The 16336-nt window shown below is 37.2% G+C and overlaps 1 protein-coding gene across 1 annotated transcript in view; it reads left to right on the top strand.

The window, feature by feature from the left end:
- Positions 1-16336, top strand: part of SCUBE1 (signal peptide, CUB domain and EGF like domain containing 1) — a 209806-nt gene that overhangs the window by 102044 nt on the left and 91426 nt on the right. Inside the window, exons 5-7 of the mRNA XM_062570700.1 lie at positions 3549-3674; positions 12878-12994; positions 15915-16004. Of these exons, the coding sequence (XP_062426684.1) occupies positions 3549-3674; positions 12878-12994; positions 15915-16004 (333 nt within the window). The remainder of the gene's footprint in view (positions 1-3548; positions 3675-12877; positions 12995-15914; positions 16005-16336) is intronic.

Genomic DNA, 16336 nt, shown 5'->3' with positions numbered 1-16336 from the left:
TACCAGCAGTGCGCTCTGTCCAGTTCCAGTATAGGCAAGTGTGTGTGAGGTGTTTGTGTGTGTTCAGCTCGTGCTTCTTCTACAGTTTAGGCCACACTTTGCAAAGAGAATACATAACAACAAAGTAACTTTAGGATCATTTTCTCTCCCATTTACATGCATTTGTGTAGCAATTATTCTAGTATTAGGAAAGCATTTAGTCTGTTTTTGTATTTTTTAATATGATATGATATGTATGCTGTATTATAAAAGGTTCAGTACTATCTGAACAGTCAGCTCTGAAAAAAATAGTAAATATTATGTATCAACAATGATTTATAAATCACTTGTGTTTGTAGATTGCTGCAGAAGACATCTGGCTAAATATTTCATTTGCTGAAAAAAGAAAATCTGGAATGATTAAAACTATTTGCAAATTAATCTAAATTTGGTTTAGATGACATTTTTTAAGATGGCCAAAATACTTCTTTGTTGCCCTTTTTATTTAAATCATTCTTTCAGGTTTAAATAAAATTTTGTTTAGAATTTTTTTGTAATTTAATTCTCAAGGATTTTGAAATATATTAAAATATGAATGAAAAGTTTCATTATGTATGAGTTCCTAGTTTTGTCTGAAAAATAATGGTGTTTCATTTTGGCAGAAAAACTGAAAATTTCTAAAATAGTGTTTCTCAGATTTAGGAGATTTTTATGATGTTCTTCTCCAGCTGAGCACTGAACTGAAATATTTTTTCTACAGCTTGAATTACCTAGTTAACACAATAACTGAAATAATTAATGCAAGAACAGAAATATTCTGGTCTTATGCACAAATATTAGACTCTTTTATATTTTATTTTGGTTTCAAACTGTAGTAATTCTGACCTTTGATTTCTGTATGTATGTTTAGTAGTGTACAATTTCTCTCTTCCCTAGTGATTTTAGCAAAGGCAGATATTCAGTATCTGTAAGTAAACACTGAAAATCACTTGCTTCATTACACTTCTGGGCCATTGAATATCTTCTTTCATCTATCTAATTCCTCTCTTCTCATTGCCTCAGCAGTGTGACTCAATCAGGCACGTTTTATCTTTCCCAGATCCTTCGCTGAACATAGCGTAGTGTGCAGGAATGCAGTTTGTCAGACACATTGTGTCTGATATTCTTTGTTGGTAGAAGTGCAGAGAAAGAGATTATAAAATGCCTCAAAACCTTCAATAAGGCCGTTCCCAGGTTTCTAGTATCTGTTCATCCAAACAAAACATTCATACCTCACTTTTATGTATAAGACAGTATAGTATAGTTTGTATTGTGTCTTCCATTAGCGTGTTTTTCAGGCTCCAGTTTACAGATAGCAGATTATGTTATGCTTTGGCAAGTTTTTAGGCTCCTTGAGGTTGAAAAGGTTGTGGATTTAGAAGAGAGAAACACATCGGTTCTCTATAATGTGGTTTTCATAGGCAGCGAGACATAAGACTGATTTTTTTTCTAGATGAGATCAACAGTAATCCCCTGTCTGACCGCTGATGTGTGATTTTCATTGCTCTACTAATATAAACCTTTCTGAGGTAAAGCCAAGCAGTGCAAATAACTTCTGAAGCCGTTAGCTTCTGTCAAGCTAAGGGAATCTGACTGACTTTCTATGACATTTACTCCTCAGATTTTTGTCCACAAAATTTCTCAGTAGCTGCCTTACATGCTAATCCTTTTATTTGTGTTTGATTAAAAACTGTTCTGTGCACTGAGAAAGAAACTTTTGCCCAAATTCATCAGAAAACTTCGACACTTGACGTACTGGCCCAGCCTAAGCACAAAGGCAGTGTGTACAGATGCTGGAGATGGCAGACAAGTTCATGTAACTTCTGCAGGAAGAGGAAGGGTAGTCATTATTTTTGCCTTTGAAATTGAAAACAGACATGAGAAACCATTTATTTCTGATACGTCATCACTGTAGATTTAAACTGAACATTTTACACTGGAGTTGCTTTGAGAAATTAGCCTAGAATAGGTAGGAGTAGCCTTGTTACAAAGTGACAAATGAGCTGCTGAGTTCACATTAATGCTTCCTTCACTAGTTTTTTAGGAAAGACATGCCATTTTCATGGTAGTAAGCTGAGTTATGCTATGAATTCTCTGTCAGTGTACTCTGGGAGAATTTGGCTCTCCTTTCCAGGTCAGATACCGAAAGGGAAGTCTGGGAAGGCTTTGTAATGCAAATTTAGCTAGCCTTCGTTCACACTAGGAATGTTAGATGTTGACCCATAAGGACTGAGTTCAAGATTTCTGTGAATATGTGGGATTTGAATTAACGTGGTAATGAAAGCCTCTAAGAGCATCAAGCGCATTCAAAATCTAAATTACTTACATGGTTTAGAAACCTAAAATTGGCCCTGCAATGATGAAAAGAAAGCTGATTGACATTGCTTCTCAGTATAAACATTAACCCGAATCTATCCGTGCACTTTTATTGAACAGCTGGTATGTTTTGTTTAATATACTCAAAGAGAAAAGTAATAATAGGTTTGTTGGAGACTCACTGCACTTACTGTGGATAAACAGATAATTGAGATGTGTAACAAACAGCAAAGAAACAGCTCCAAGCACAAATGCTCAGATATGATACTTTGTAGATGCATCATCTGAAAAATGTATTTAGTGTGTTAGAGAATATCCAACACATTAAGAGACAAATAAAAATGCACCAGAGAGTAAAAACCGCTAAGTTAATTTGGGGAAAAAATAACTATGAGCTCAATTACTTAATTCTGATTATCATCTGTGGTACAGAAAACTTCCTGGAGTATCCTTTGAATCTACTATATTTTCACGGAAAATTAGAATAGGGGTACGGAATAAGGAAACCCAAATTCCTGAGTTTTAGCATTCAGCGAAGATGCCCTGTATTCCATTGTAGTCCTCACTGTATTTGCCCCAAAGAAAGTATATACTGCCAGTTTTCAGTATGCTGTGGAATTTCTCAGCTTTATCTTTTTGCAGTGAGTCTTTTTATAAAGATTTAAACAAATGCAGATATACCTCTATGTGTTTTCCATTATCTCTGCAGTTGCTAACTACTTTTGTTTGAATTTGGAAAATGGATGCTGTTATTTTTTGAGTTTGGAAAGTATAAATGCAGGTAATTGTTGGGGTGCCTGTGTTCTTTTATGAGATAACAGTGCACCTAGATATGAGACTGTAATTTCTTGCAGGATGAGGGAGCTGACATTCTGATGTTTTTAAAACCATGTAGGTCCGTTGCCTGTTCATGCAATATCACTAAAGACTTTAAATGTTGTAGTCACAAAATGTACTTTATTATAATGTTTATAACATTAAGTGTGAAAAGGAGCTGTAATTCATCCCAGTGGTTTGTTGATTGTTCTTTTTTATGCTAGTTTTCTGATTGTATGCTTATTTCAGTAGCAGTCTTTTGCCGTGTGGGTCACTGTCCAAATGCATGATAAAAATTGCAGTGACACTGGAGGACTGGATGTGTATAACTGAGAATTATTATTTTGCAATTTTATATCAGTACTAATATTTTCCAATTTTCTTTTTCTCTTTTGCAGAGGGTATGAACTGTATGAACAAAGATCATGGGTGTGCACATATCTGCCGGGAGACACCCAAAGGTGGGGTTGCCTGTGAATGTAGGCCTGGCTTTGAACTTGCCAAAAACCAGAAGGACTGCAAATGTAGGTAGATGAAGATTAAATTTCAAATGGCTCCAAATGTCTTATTTTCTTCATTATTGTTATTTTTCAGAATTCAAGAACTCAACTTGGTTTTGGCCAAAGGTGATTCATAGCTTTAGTAATCTGTGTTCTTTCTGTGAAGGATTTACTTGGGGATGGATAAGAGGGATTGAATCATGGAACTTATTAAACTACTAAGATGTTATCAGCCTTTCTATGAATGCAGAAAGTGAGAGATCAGTTTAATCTAGATTTTTGCTGTAAAGCAGAAAAAAAGCATAGAGGATTCCAGCTTGCAGTATTTTGAAGGTCCATAATAATGAATATGTTGATAAATCTGCTAATGACTCTAATGATAAATCCATTAGCATCATCAAATTAACAGTGCTGATTCCTCTTTTATAAGAGAGAAATGTTTGCTATAGTCCTGTATCATATAAACTGTTCCTAAAAAACAAACAAACAAACAAACAAAGTCCTGTATTCTAGAAGTGGGGATGTGCAGAAATGAAGGTGTGCATTACCCAACAAAATTGGAAGCTGCAATTTTTCTGTTCAGGTTAAAATAATTGACCTGCAAAGTTTCATCTGAAAACTTCTGAAGTACATGGGAGTCTTTTTGTTGGCTTCAGTGAATGTTGTATCTGACCTGTCAGAGTAGCTTGCCTTCCTACCTGTTAGATTTGAGAAAGACAAAAAAGAGAGAATGCAATAACTGCAATAAAATGCCATAAAGCATGCTTCATACTTTGTGTAGGGACAGTATGTTTTGTCATAACCTTTCTTCAACACCAACTTTTTTCTTCCTGAGATCTCCACTGTTTAAAAATGCTAAGCTTATGTTTTCCTCAGAATGAAGTCAAAAGGATCACCTTTGAATGTCATCAAAAAATGCCACAAGATACTGTACAGCCCAATTGCTTCTCAGTATTTAGGAGGCTATATAGGGGGAAAGTCAAAAGTACAGAGAAAATTGCTTTTATGGTCATTTTCATTCTCAGTGTTTATTGGAAGTGAACATTGCGTGCTCTTAACTACAGTACAACATCAGTAAAGTGGGAAAGGATGTTTACTTATGTTTATTATTTGTTTGCACAAATTTGTACATTCCTTAGGAATTGCATTATCCTTTTTCACAGGGAGATGGTGACAGGAGAAATAAGGCCTCTTCTAGAATGATATTTCTAAATGTGTCAGAGTTTAATGGAGTAAAATACTTGGATTTATTCAATGCCCCGCAGAGTTCATATTGTAGTTTAAATTATAATGAACTTTTGTTAACAGCCTTCTAAGTAGGGATGCTGAGTTTTTCAAGGCCATGGAGCTTGCTGCAGAATACACCAACCCCTAAACCCATAGCACATTCTGCAAATACGTTCTAGAGTCTTCTTTTAAAATATATATACTTCTACGCCTTCCAAATGCAAAGAAGTAGAAAGCTGTAGCCATTTAGCCTGGAACAGTAATTCTGAGAATGCAGCAGGCTCATTCCTCTTTATGAAGGTCTAGTTCTGAAGCTGAGTGCTGGCTTTTTAAAAACTTTTTCACAATTGACAATTTTAGTGGAGTTGGTTTAAATCTTTAGCTGCAGGTTTGCAAGTACTGAGTACAGCTATACTGAGGAGCTAGAGAGGAGACATTTGCACCCTGTCAAGCTGGACTGGGTTTGTATCCTTGGTATTACCAGAGATTAAAACAGCTTTGAAGTTTCTCTCAAGCATTTTGGTTTACCAAGTTCGTTCCAGGAGACTGGGCCTTTCAGGGTTTATCAGAGATTGCTTCCTTGTTTCTATATGTGAATAGCTGACAGAGAACCAGTATCTCACTAGGTGAATTTTTATCAGCTGTTTTGCAACTGAATCAGAATCCTGGGAGAGATTTTCAGAAGCTCTCAAGGTTGGCCCAAGTCCACTACTAAAGAAACATATGTGTTTCTCAGAAGAAAGAAGATGTTAAAAGAACTCTGAAGTTTGAAAGCATAAAAAATTAGAAGGAGGCTCCCTGCATATGTCATTACATCCTAGTGACATGATCACATATCACCTAATTGCATGCAAATAAGGCAGTCACTGTCAGTGTCTTGCTTCATTCAGTGGCAGGATGGTCAGTGCTCATTAAATAAGCTTTTGTTCAATAGTTTCTTCTCCTTCATAATTCAGTGTCATCCTTTGCCAACTGCACTGTAGTTAAACTCTGCTCTGAACATAAAATGTTCAACTTCCTCATGGATTTTCTCGTGGTACTCGTTACTGTAATATCTGAGTGCTTCCCAGGCATTGTTAATGTATCTTCAGAATATTCTTGTCAGGTTCAAAAGTAATGTTTTGCCTACCTTACAAATGGATAACGTATATGATGATGTTAATGTCAAAGCCATTTAGTAGTGACAGATGATTAACGAGACACCCAGAACCCGACTTAGTAGTTACACACATAGTATGATCAAAGTGGCTCCAGCTATACTTGCAAATGCCAGGGAGAAAGGAATATTTTATTATTAACCTCTAACAGATATGATTTAAGTGACCTGCACAGCCCCAAGTAGGAATTCAATGGCAGAGGCAGAAGTAGAATTGAATTTTCTAGGGCTCTGTTCACTCTCTGAATAAAGACTATCCTTTCTTGCTGATGTCTTGCCTTCTGATTTACTCAAGCTGCAGCAAATGATACAGGGATTCTCCAGTGAGATTCTTCAGACCTGATTTTCCCCAGCTCCACCTTTACACTGCCTAAGACAGGAATGCTTATCATCTGTCATTGAGGATGGTTATCGTGATATGAAAAGCCTGTGGACTATATAAAAGTTTGATATTTTGTAGCTTTGGAGTACTTAATATTGCAGTCTCTGTTTTTCTTAATATATTTTTAATCAAGCAACCTATCAGTTACAAAAAGAAAATCTTGGCCACCACCCTAGGAAACCACAGAAACATTCAGGTTGGAAGGGACCTCAGGTCATGGAGAAATACGTCAAGCAGAATCATACAGATCCCTATATATAGTTCAGCAGCAAAGCAATATCCCCTAGCAGCAGTAAATTACCATCTTCTGTGTACATAGGCCATGAGAAGAGAATATGCTTTGTGAGTGATTTTCACAGATATTTGCTGGCAGCAGAAGGGTGAGACTTAGGAATTCTGAATTTGGTTCTAGATCACAGAGGAAATGTGTGGGCAATGACCCCCTATTTCTGCTATCCCTGTTAGATCTCAAATTCCTGTTCCTGAGCCTGATAGCATTTGATAAAGTGCTCGTAAGATTTTTTTCTCCAAAGCATGGACAAAACAAGGTATTTTTTGTTAATTTAATTATTAGCTGAATCAGTTTAGCTGGAACTTGAGAAAGGAAGAAGAAACCCAGAGCAAACCCACAAGCGTTTAAGTTGCAAACTGAATGCATTAATTCTGGCAGAATCTTAAGCGAATAAAAGTTGAGTCTTTCAATGAAAAATACTGGATCATCTTAACTACAACTATTTCTACCTGCCTTCTCTTATAATAGTGATTTAAGTGAGCAGGATGGCTAGTGCTAAGTAATTCCAAAAATCCTGTCCACTATGTTTAGTTTACAAAATAAAATGCCCTCCTACCTATGCCAAGTGCTACCTCTTCAGCTGCTGCCGACAGTGTTCTCATGCAGCTATTTGCGTCAGTACAAAAGATATGTCTGTAATTTTATATGAATTACATGTTTAATGATGAATTTAGTTATATAACATAGCAATTCTTAATTTATCTGGAATTATAATGGGCTGTTTCAGGCTGTTACACAAAGTCATACTAAAAAATAATTTTGCTTGCTGCAAATTCTGTGGTGTCTGAGCAATGCTACACATCTCATCCACATGAGAGCAAGAGAAGGACAGCATTATCTTAGGGGAGAATTAGGTTGCTGGGTACTAAATACTACTTTCAGTATTTGGCCATATTTTAAATACAGCTGTAAACAATAAGCTGCTTCATGATACTAATACAGTGTAAAATTTAAGCTGACCTAACTCCTTACCTGGGCTTTCTTCCTAAAGGCACTTCTGTGCATCCACTCCTTTAAACTATCTATACAGCCTCTATCTTTGGATCACTGTGGATTTGATTCCAAATAATAATTGATTCTTGGAAAATCCTAGGTCTATAGACAAATCATGTCTTACCTGGAGACACATTGTACACATGTATTTAAACAGTAAGATAATATTTATTAATGCTACTCTATCAAGCACTTGAAAGTTAAAATAAATGACATGTCTGCATAGTGCAGGTATGTTGTGCATGGACCTTATATAATTTGTACCCAGTAGATACAGGAATCAGATGCCTTTTTGACTCTAGGAATAGTCTGCCTTGTTTCATTTTTTTTCTTTTTCTTTTGCCGCTCCTAATCACAGGCAAGTCACAAGGAAGAGACTAGAAAAAGGCTAAAATGAAAATTCAGAGAAGCACTGCAGGCAGGAGCTAGGCTGTAAAGTCAAGCTGAGTTCTAGTATTTTCTACCTTCTGAGTGGCCAAATCTGAAACATCAATGACATTATTTATTGGAATATATATGTTAAAAACGCAGTATTCTTTAAATGTGTCATTCTTCTAAACAATTGTTCGGTGTCTTTCATCATCAAAATGTCATAGTTTTCTATGGATGTAAACACTTTAAACCACGTGCTAAGCTGTGTCTCAGAGATACTTAACATGGCCCAAGCAGGACGTCCTCCTAGCTAAACCATATAAATGCTGCTGCTACTGCAGTGCAGGCAGGGGAACAAATAGGAGGATTATGCCACACTGCCTGCTTGGAGACCCTGAAAGGCAGCTGGCCAGGTCAGGAGCCTAGGCCTGATAGTCAATGGAGAGAACTAATTTTGTCTGAAGGTGATTTGAAGTGCAGGTGTCTGGGCTTTGGCTCAGGGTGCCCCGTAGCTCTTCATCCACAGTAAACAGAGTCTTGGGAGAACAGACTGGTAACTTGGCCACTGCCATTAGTTACCTCATACAGATGATTTGCATCATTGTAGGGCTTGTGCATTGTTTTTACTCATGTTTCTAGCAAAGAACTTTCCCTAGCCTTCTCTGTAAGTGCTGCTTTTGGCCGGTTGTACTGAATGTTTCTCCCATAGCTGCAAAAACTAGGTCAAAATTTGGCCAATAAGGTATTCTGATATCTCTCCCTATCTGTATCATCTATCTTAATTATAAAGCCATAAATACTAAGGAAAAGAACCAAGCATCTTGATTGCACTTCAGACATATGTGAATACTGAATCATTGTTGAACGCAATGGTGTTATTCTGGTGTTAAATCTGCTGTGTGGGTATAAATATGTCTGCATTCTAACAGATATGTGTATAGTCTCCTTTGGTAAGAAACATTACTTCCTCTTTTGCATCCTTTTTACTGTAATAACATGATTTATAGTATTTGAAGATGATTTGTGTCTGTCAGAAATACACCATCAGGGTTAGTAGGTCAAACTATTTTCCTTCTTTTTATTTTCTTTTCTAGTATCACAGACTGAACAGGCACACACTTAGTCTTTTGCATAGCAGTAGCGTGCAAATTTACATGAAATAATTCTTAAAAGAAAACTTCAGGATTTTTCAGGCATTTTGCTTTAACACTCTCTGATAAGAATGGAGTAGTTTTGGATTTTCCCTTGCCTTTAAAGAATTTAGGTTTTTTTCCTCTAACCAAGAGAAACTTTTCATTATGTCACTGTCACAAACTTAAAGCTAGAGGAGAATTGAAGTGATGTGTTTTACAACTGGGCTTTGTAACTGCAGAGCTGTCAGGCTCCAGGGTTTTGGCTCGAGCCACTTAAAATGAAAAAGGAAAAAAAAAAAAAAAAAAAAAAAAGAAGAAGAAGAAGAAGAAGAAAGCTGATCTAGACAGAAGTTCAACTTCTTCAGAAACATGGTTTAATAATGCAAGGGAAAGTCCCCTGTGTTACACTGGTCAGAAAAACCATGTAAAGATCCTTTCAGCTCTGCTGGGGGAGGCTTTTAGCAAAGAATGCCAAAAATAACTGTTGCATTTGAGTTGTTTAAAATACACACTTTGTTGCTGATTGTACTTTAAAGTACTTAATAGAAATGCTGTTGGCTAGAAACATATTAAACATCTGGCATAAACAGCACCTTCATGTTAATTTGTGATGACACTGCAGCCCAGCGGGAAGAGAGTATCGAGTGAGCCTGCAAGTAGTCCACCAGGCATGTCGGGTTGAGAAGGAGGGGAGGAGAATGGATGCAAACTGCTTTGTCCTAGATTAGCTCTGCCGGTGTGTGCCCATGACTCTGGATAAAAGTGAGCAGCCGCCTTCCATGCCACTCACTGCCCCAGCTCTGTCACTTCCCTAACACGGCTGGCCGGAAGGGCAGTTCATGTTTGCAATCGGGCTGCAGCCAGCTGATCCAAACATCCTCCATCTGTTCCTCTAGCTCTCATCTGGGCTGCAAAACAGTGCATGATCTACCCCCAGACTACTGTTGCATGTTGCAACAGGGCATAGAGAGGGAGGGGCACAAAGAAAGCAAAAAACAACCAGACACAACTACAAACAATGAATGGGCAAAAAGAAGAGAAGTGAGGAAGAACTGGCATAGCATTGAGCAAGGAACTGATTTTTCAGCCGTACTACATTGAAAAAGTTGAGATTTTCAGAAAGGAGAATTGACCTAAATTTTAATTTTTGGTTTGCATCAAAATTTAAAAACAAAGTATTATTGTGTATTGAAAGAAATGAAATGCCACTCCTATTTGATGCAAAACAGAATGATTTGTTCAGTGTATTTTTCAGAAAAAAAAATAATGAGTAAGTTCATAAAACTGGAGGGAAAAAAAGAATGCCTGGGAGTGGCTGTTGTTTCAGGGGGCTTCTTTAATGTAACTTCTTAAAAGTTTGGGGTTCTCATGGTTTGGGAAGCATGAGTTCAATTCCTTTCTCTCTCTCTGGTGGGCCTGAACTCATAATTCCCATTTCTCAGCATAGAGCAGCAGCAAGCTGTCAAGCTGCAGTAAGGAAATCTTGGTTAGGCTGCTCTCCATCATTCTCATGATGGACACTCTTCTCATGGCTCTGAAGAGAGATCGGAAGAGAGGTGGGAATCTATGTAGGCCATCTTCCCTGTGACTGTTTTTACCATTAGGCCACGAGACTATTCCCTTGCTATCTCTGAATAGAACAGGAGTTTTATTCAAATTGTACAATGCAAAGGTGTGAAGGATGAAGGATGCTTAGCACATGGTTGCCTTTAGCCTGCACTCACTTGGGAGATGGGCAGTCTCAGCTGTGATCTTTACCAGGCTTTATCGTCTGTGGATCCCTGAACTTGAGATTCCTACCCAGGCGAGTGATTTTAATGGGAATTATGTTGGATATACTAATGTGGATCTCCCTCAATTTCTTTTGGTAGAACTGGGCCATTTCAGACAAAATACTTAAATAATTACTGAGAGTGGTGCGACTCTCCAACGCTGGCACATTCACCCAAGATGTAGAATATTTCCATTTCACTTACTGTTACGGAAAATTCCTGTCTACTCCATTTTAATAAGCTGGTGTTAAAGCAAAGTTATTTAGGTCAGGGGAAATGGTATTTCTCTACTGGAAAGTAGATTTAAGTTTAGGTTTAGATGCCTGATTTTAAAATCCTGTTACTAGTTATCTTGACTTTACTGTATATTGGAATTTACCATTCTGGATCCTTTATAAACTCTCTTATCTAGAGAAGAGTTCCGATAAAGACCAATGTGAAGAAATTTCTTCTGATAAACAGGAGTCAGTATTTAAATTACTAGAACATTTCAAAACACTCAAATCCTCTGAAATGATGAGTATAGTGTAACTGAATAATGGGACATTGGATTTCCCCTCTACTTGTCAATGTGTGTATACCTGTAAAGAATCTGATTCTTCTGCACAGAAATTACCTGTATGAAAAGACAGTAAAAGAATTCAGAATTGTTTTATTTACACATTTAGTTACACACTATGCAACTGCAAAGGACTAAATAGAATAGGGGGAAATTAGAGCCATTGTGTACCAGCTTATTATTTAAAAAATGGTTTGCCTTAAGAGTCAGAGATTAAATCCATCCTACAATGGAGTGGATTGAATGTGCTCTATTAATTCATGGAAACGGCAAAATTCTACCTGTCTGAAAAGTGTGGGCTTTAATGTATGTTTAATATTTTTTCCACCAGAAGATCTTTTTAATAGTTACAAGTAATTTTACATTGTACGCATGCAAGCCAAAATGACCTCTCCAGGTGTTCCTTCCTAGCTGAGGCCAATACACTGTGTGGCCATAACAAGAGTGCATTTTTTGTTTCAGCAAAGAAAGGGGAAGAGAAGGAAAATAATGTTTTTCTTGGTTTATTTTTAAACATTCTTCTAGTCAAGGAGAACTAGTATTTGAAATAATAGATTTCAAGACATACATGTTTCTGGCTCTTTCTGTCTGGGTCTCTGCTTACTCCAGTTAGGACATGAAGGAGAGGGAGAAGAAAAATGCTATCTATAGACTTGAAAATATGTGTCTGTATTAATAGGCTGCTTATATGTTTATGCAATATATGTCACAGATATGAAGCATATAGCTTTTAGGAACAGGTGAAATTGGCTGAAAGTTCATGCTAAAGCTACTAATCCAAACAGACTGGAGAAAAAGTACTATACTCTTCTTTCTTTCCTTCTTTCCTTCCCTCTTCCTTCTTTCTTTCCTTTCTCTCTCTGTCTCTCTCACCTCTTCTCTCCTCTCTCCTCTCCTCTCCTCTCCTCTCCTCTCCTCTCCTCTCCTCTCCTCTCCTCTCCTCTCCTCTCCCCTCCCCTCCCCTCCCCTCCTCTTCTCCTTTCTCCTTTCTCCCCTCTCCTTCTCCTTCTTTCGTCTCTTTCTTATTTATTCATTTTTTTTCTTCCTTCCCTCCCTCCCTCCTTCCTTCCTTGCTTGCTTGCTTCCTTCCTTCCCTCCTTCCCTCCTTCCTTTTTTTCACTGGGTGCTTTGAAAGCAGGGCATGAGACAGGAGTGTGGCTAAGGTAATGACACTCAGAAAGAATAAAGGAATGTAAATGTCTTCAAATACAAATGTGATGTTGCCTTGTTTCTTGGTTTGTTACTGATCTTCTGCATTCTAAAAGGCCCTCAAAACTAATTGGTTTCATTGTCATTTTATTTATGTATACATTTATATACATTCATTTGGGGCATAACTAGTAACCTGTAACTATGGGAATGGAGGCTGCCAGCACACCTGTGATGACACAGATACTGGTCCTGTGTGTGGTTGTCATCAGAAGTATGCCCTACATTCGGATGGCCGAACCTGCATTGGTAAGTACTTCTCAACAGCACATTTTATTCTGTGTTCCTCATAGAATATGTACATGCACGTATGTGTGTGTGTATGTGTGTGCGTGTGTGCATGCATGTGCGTGTGTTTATGCACCATAAACTCTGGTATCTCACCAGAGTTTAACAGCATCGCTGAGAAGAGTGTGTAATAGCAGTTCCTGGCCATGGCAGCTAAGGTCTCTGTATGTATTGAAAGAAGCATTTGTGTGTGTTTTGTTGAAATGTTTTTTAATGAAGTATCCCTTTGTTACTCCTTAGTAATTTTTATTCCTCTTTTTATAACTAATAATTTTTAAAGTAAAAAAATGTAGAACATTCATAATTGTGACTGAAAGTTCAGCTCTTCCTTTCATTTTTGTGAGTCAGACTTCCTTGGGTAAGTATGATGAGGAAATGATCCTCATTTTCTAAACTGTGATTGGGGAAAATTAATCATCATGGTGCACTTTCTTCCTTGGGATATTTTTTATGATCCTAAAAAGTACAGCTCTTATAGTGAATATACTTTCACTGAGATTGTCAGTGGGAAAAGTGAAACAAGAGATGAAGCATCTTGGGAGATGCTATGCAAATATTTATGATTATAAAATTTATTATTTGCTTAACACTGTTTCTTTCCAGTCTTCACATTTTTTAAAATAAAAAGAGATATTTTTACATATTGTAAGTTAACATTTGAAAATTCTTACTCTCAGATCAGAACATAAACCCATAATGTTTTTCATTAGCATTGTCACCATGTTGACTTTTATTATTTGTTTAAGTTCTTAAGAATTTATATGAATTTTCTGAAATTAAACAAAATGGATGCATATTTATTATCTTTTCTCTCCCTTATCAATACGGCAAGACACAAAGCACCTGATCTAAAACCCATGGAAATCTGTCAGTTGTGTTTAGCAATCTGTTGGTCACAACCATGGATCTTGATCCCACAGTGAGATCTAAGAATTAAATTCAGTGGCTGCACAAAGCTTCACTCACTTCTGATAGGTTTGATTGTACATGTGGTATGGTAGGACCAGCATTATATTGGTAGAGATAGAGCTGAACAAGGTTCAATACTGGATTCTACCTTGCTGTATATACAAGCTATATGTCAGTTTACAGGATCTCTCAGCTAGTACTTTTTGATTAACACAGTGGGCTAAATCTTGCAATCCCCCTGTTTAAATAATCTTTCCTGAAATCTGTGACACTTCTGGCTGTGGAAAACCTGCTATGGAGTGAGAGCCTTGAGAGCAGATTTTATTGAATGGATAATTGATCTCCTATTTCTCAGAGTTCACTAATATCCTCAGATTGATGTTTTATATTGTTCAGTATGTAAAAATGATTTTAAAAGATGTATACACTGCACTTTTTTTATTATTTTTTTCCCATTTTTGTGATGTAATACATACAACTCCATGTTACATTCCTTGGTCTTGTGATATAAGTCACATATTGCTGCCTGTGCTGATTTTCTTCCCTCTAAGTAGTTCTTTCTCTTAGAATATATATATATATATATATTTTTTTTTTACATTTTTATTCCTGCTTTCTGGTGATGGTTCCTGATTGCCTGTCTTGTCTGATAACTGACGTTCATTAATTATTTACATAGCAAAATAAAAAAAAATCTCAAACAAAAGCCTCTATTGCAGCCTGATCCCATCTAGAACTTGTTAAAAACAAAACAAAACTTCTTGTTACCACTCAACTATGTAGTTTTGCCACAAATAAAACCTGCCAGCCTCCTCCTCCTCACTTCAGTGATTCCAATGTTTGCTGTCTTCAGTGGTGTATATATTCTGGGCATCACTGCAAGAATGCAAACTTCTGCAATGACACATAAATACCTTTTGACCCTTTGTCTAACACATTTTGTCTTTGTTTGCTTGACTTATCCTTTTATTTAATTTTTTATGTTTGCTGCATGTGAAAGTCCCCACTTGCATTTTGTTTTTCTAATAAGGCAATTCACTCTCTGTATAAATCATTTTATTTACCCAATTGCTGCTTCTCCATCACTCTCTCTGTATGAGAAATCTTTATTTTTACTTCACTTACTGATCATCTCTTCCCACCCTTGTGACTCTTTCTGTGTATTTCTAATGAACCACAACCAAACTAAAATCCTCATTATGCTGTATGATCTTACATATAGGATATCAGAAACTGCCTTGTAAAATGACCTTTGCTGACATCATCTTGCTTACTGCATGCTTATAAAATTACTAAACCTTGTTCTTGCAACATCTTTTCTAGCATTGAATGTTTAGTTAGTAGTGTTTCATAGACAAGCAGGCAACCAGCACTGCCCAAATTGATCTTTTTTTGTGTTTGTTTGGTTTGTTGTTTGTTTATTTTTTGTTGTTTTGTTTAATTTGCATGCTGTTGTTTGGTTCCGTTTCATGCCATGTCAATGTGTGTGAGACTATGGTGCATCCATGCCCATCCATCACCGGACTCTTCTAGCTCTATGTCTGTCTGTCTTGGTCTTCTGCCTGCCAACTTCAGATCCTGATGCCACCATTAGCCTGAGTCACTTTACTGTTTGTCTTTAATAGTTTGTATAACTAGCATCCTTGGATTTTAATTTCCACCATTAACACCTCTCTGGGGCACTCATGTTAGCTGTCTTGTTCTCTAATAGGAGTCCAGCTTCGTGTACGTGGTTAATTACTTGGTAGTTGACCATTCTTCCTCCTCCAGCTCTTTCTTCCTCCCTCCCCCAAAACGCCCTGTAATTTTTTCCTGGGTCTCAAAGGGAATTAACTCTCTAACGGGGATTTAGTGCTTTCATGCCTTGCTTCTTGGCTTCGGCTGTGCCATGCCAAGAAACTGTCTTAGGCAGCGGAAAATTGGGCTTGTGATTAACCAACTGCTCCATGTTTGTCCCTTACTTGTGTTTTAGAGAAGGATGAGGCTGCAATTGAGAGTTCTGAGTACAATGCCACGTCAGTAGCTGATGTGGACAAGCGGGTGAAACGGCGGCTACTTATGGGTAACACTTTTCTTCCACTTCCTTTGTTGTGCTCTCACTTTTGTCTGTATGTGTGTGGGGGGGGAGGTTCTCTTTTGGTCTCGTTTGGTTCTCTGGTTTTGGTTTTGTTTTGTTTTGTTTTGTTTTTTTCAGTTGATTTTGTCTATGTGGAAAGGTCACCAATTTTGTTAAGTTCTCATCTGTTGTACAACTTCATTTCCTGGTTTTAAACTTTTTTTTCCTAATGCTGCGGCTTTAATGTTCAATTTCTTCTGCGTAGAAAGAAGCTTTTGCCATTAACCTTACTTACCCTATGCCAGCTACTGCTTATATGTGATTTGTGTGTGTTTGTG

This window comes from Rhea pennata, chromosome 1 (assembly GCF_028389875.1).
Source record: "Rhea pennata isolate bPtePen1 chromosome 1, bPtePen1.pri, whole genome shotgun sequence".
NCBI classification, from domain to species: domain Eukaryota; kingdom Metazoa; phylum Chordata; class Aves; order Rheiformes; family Rheidae; genus Rhea; species Rhea pennata.
The sequence above is the reverse complement of the archived record's forward strand: the minus strand, read 5'-3'. Positions and strand labels throughout refer to the sequence as shown.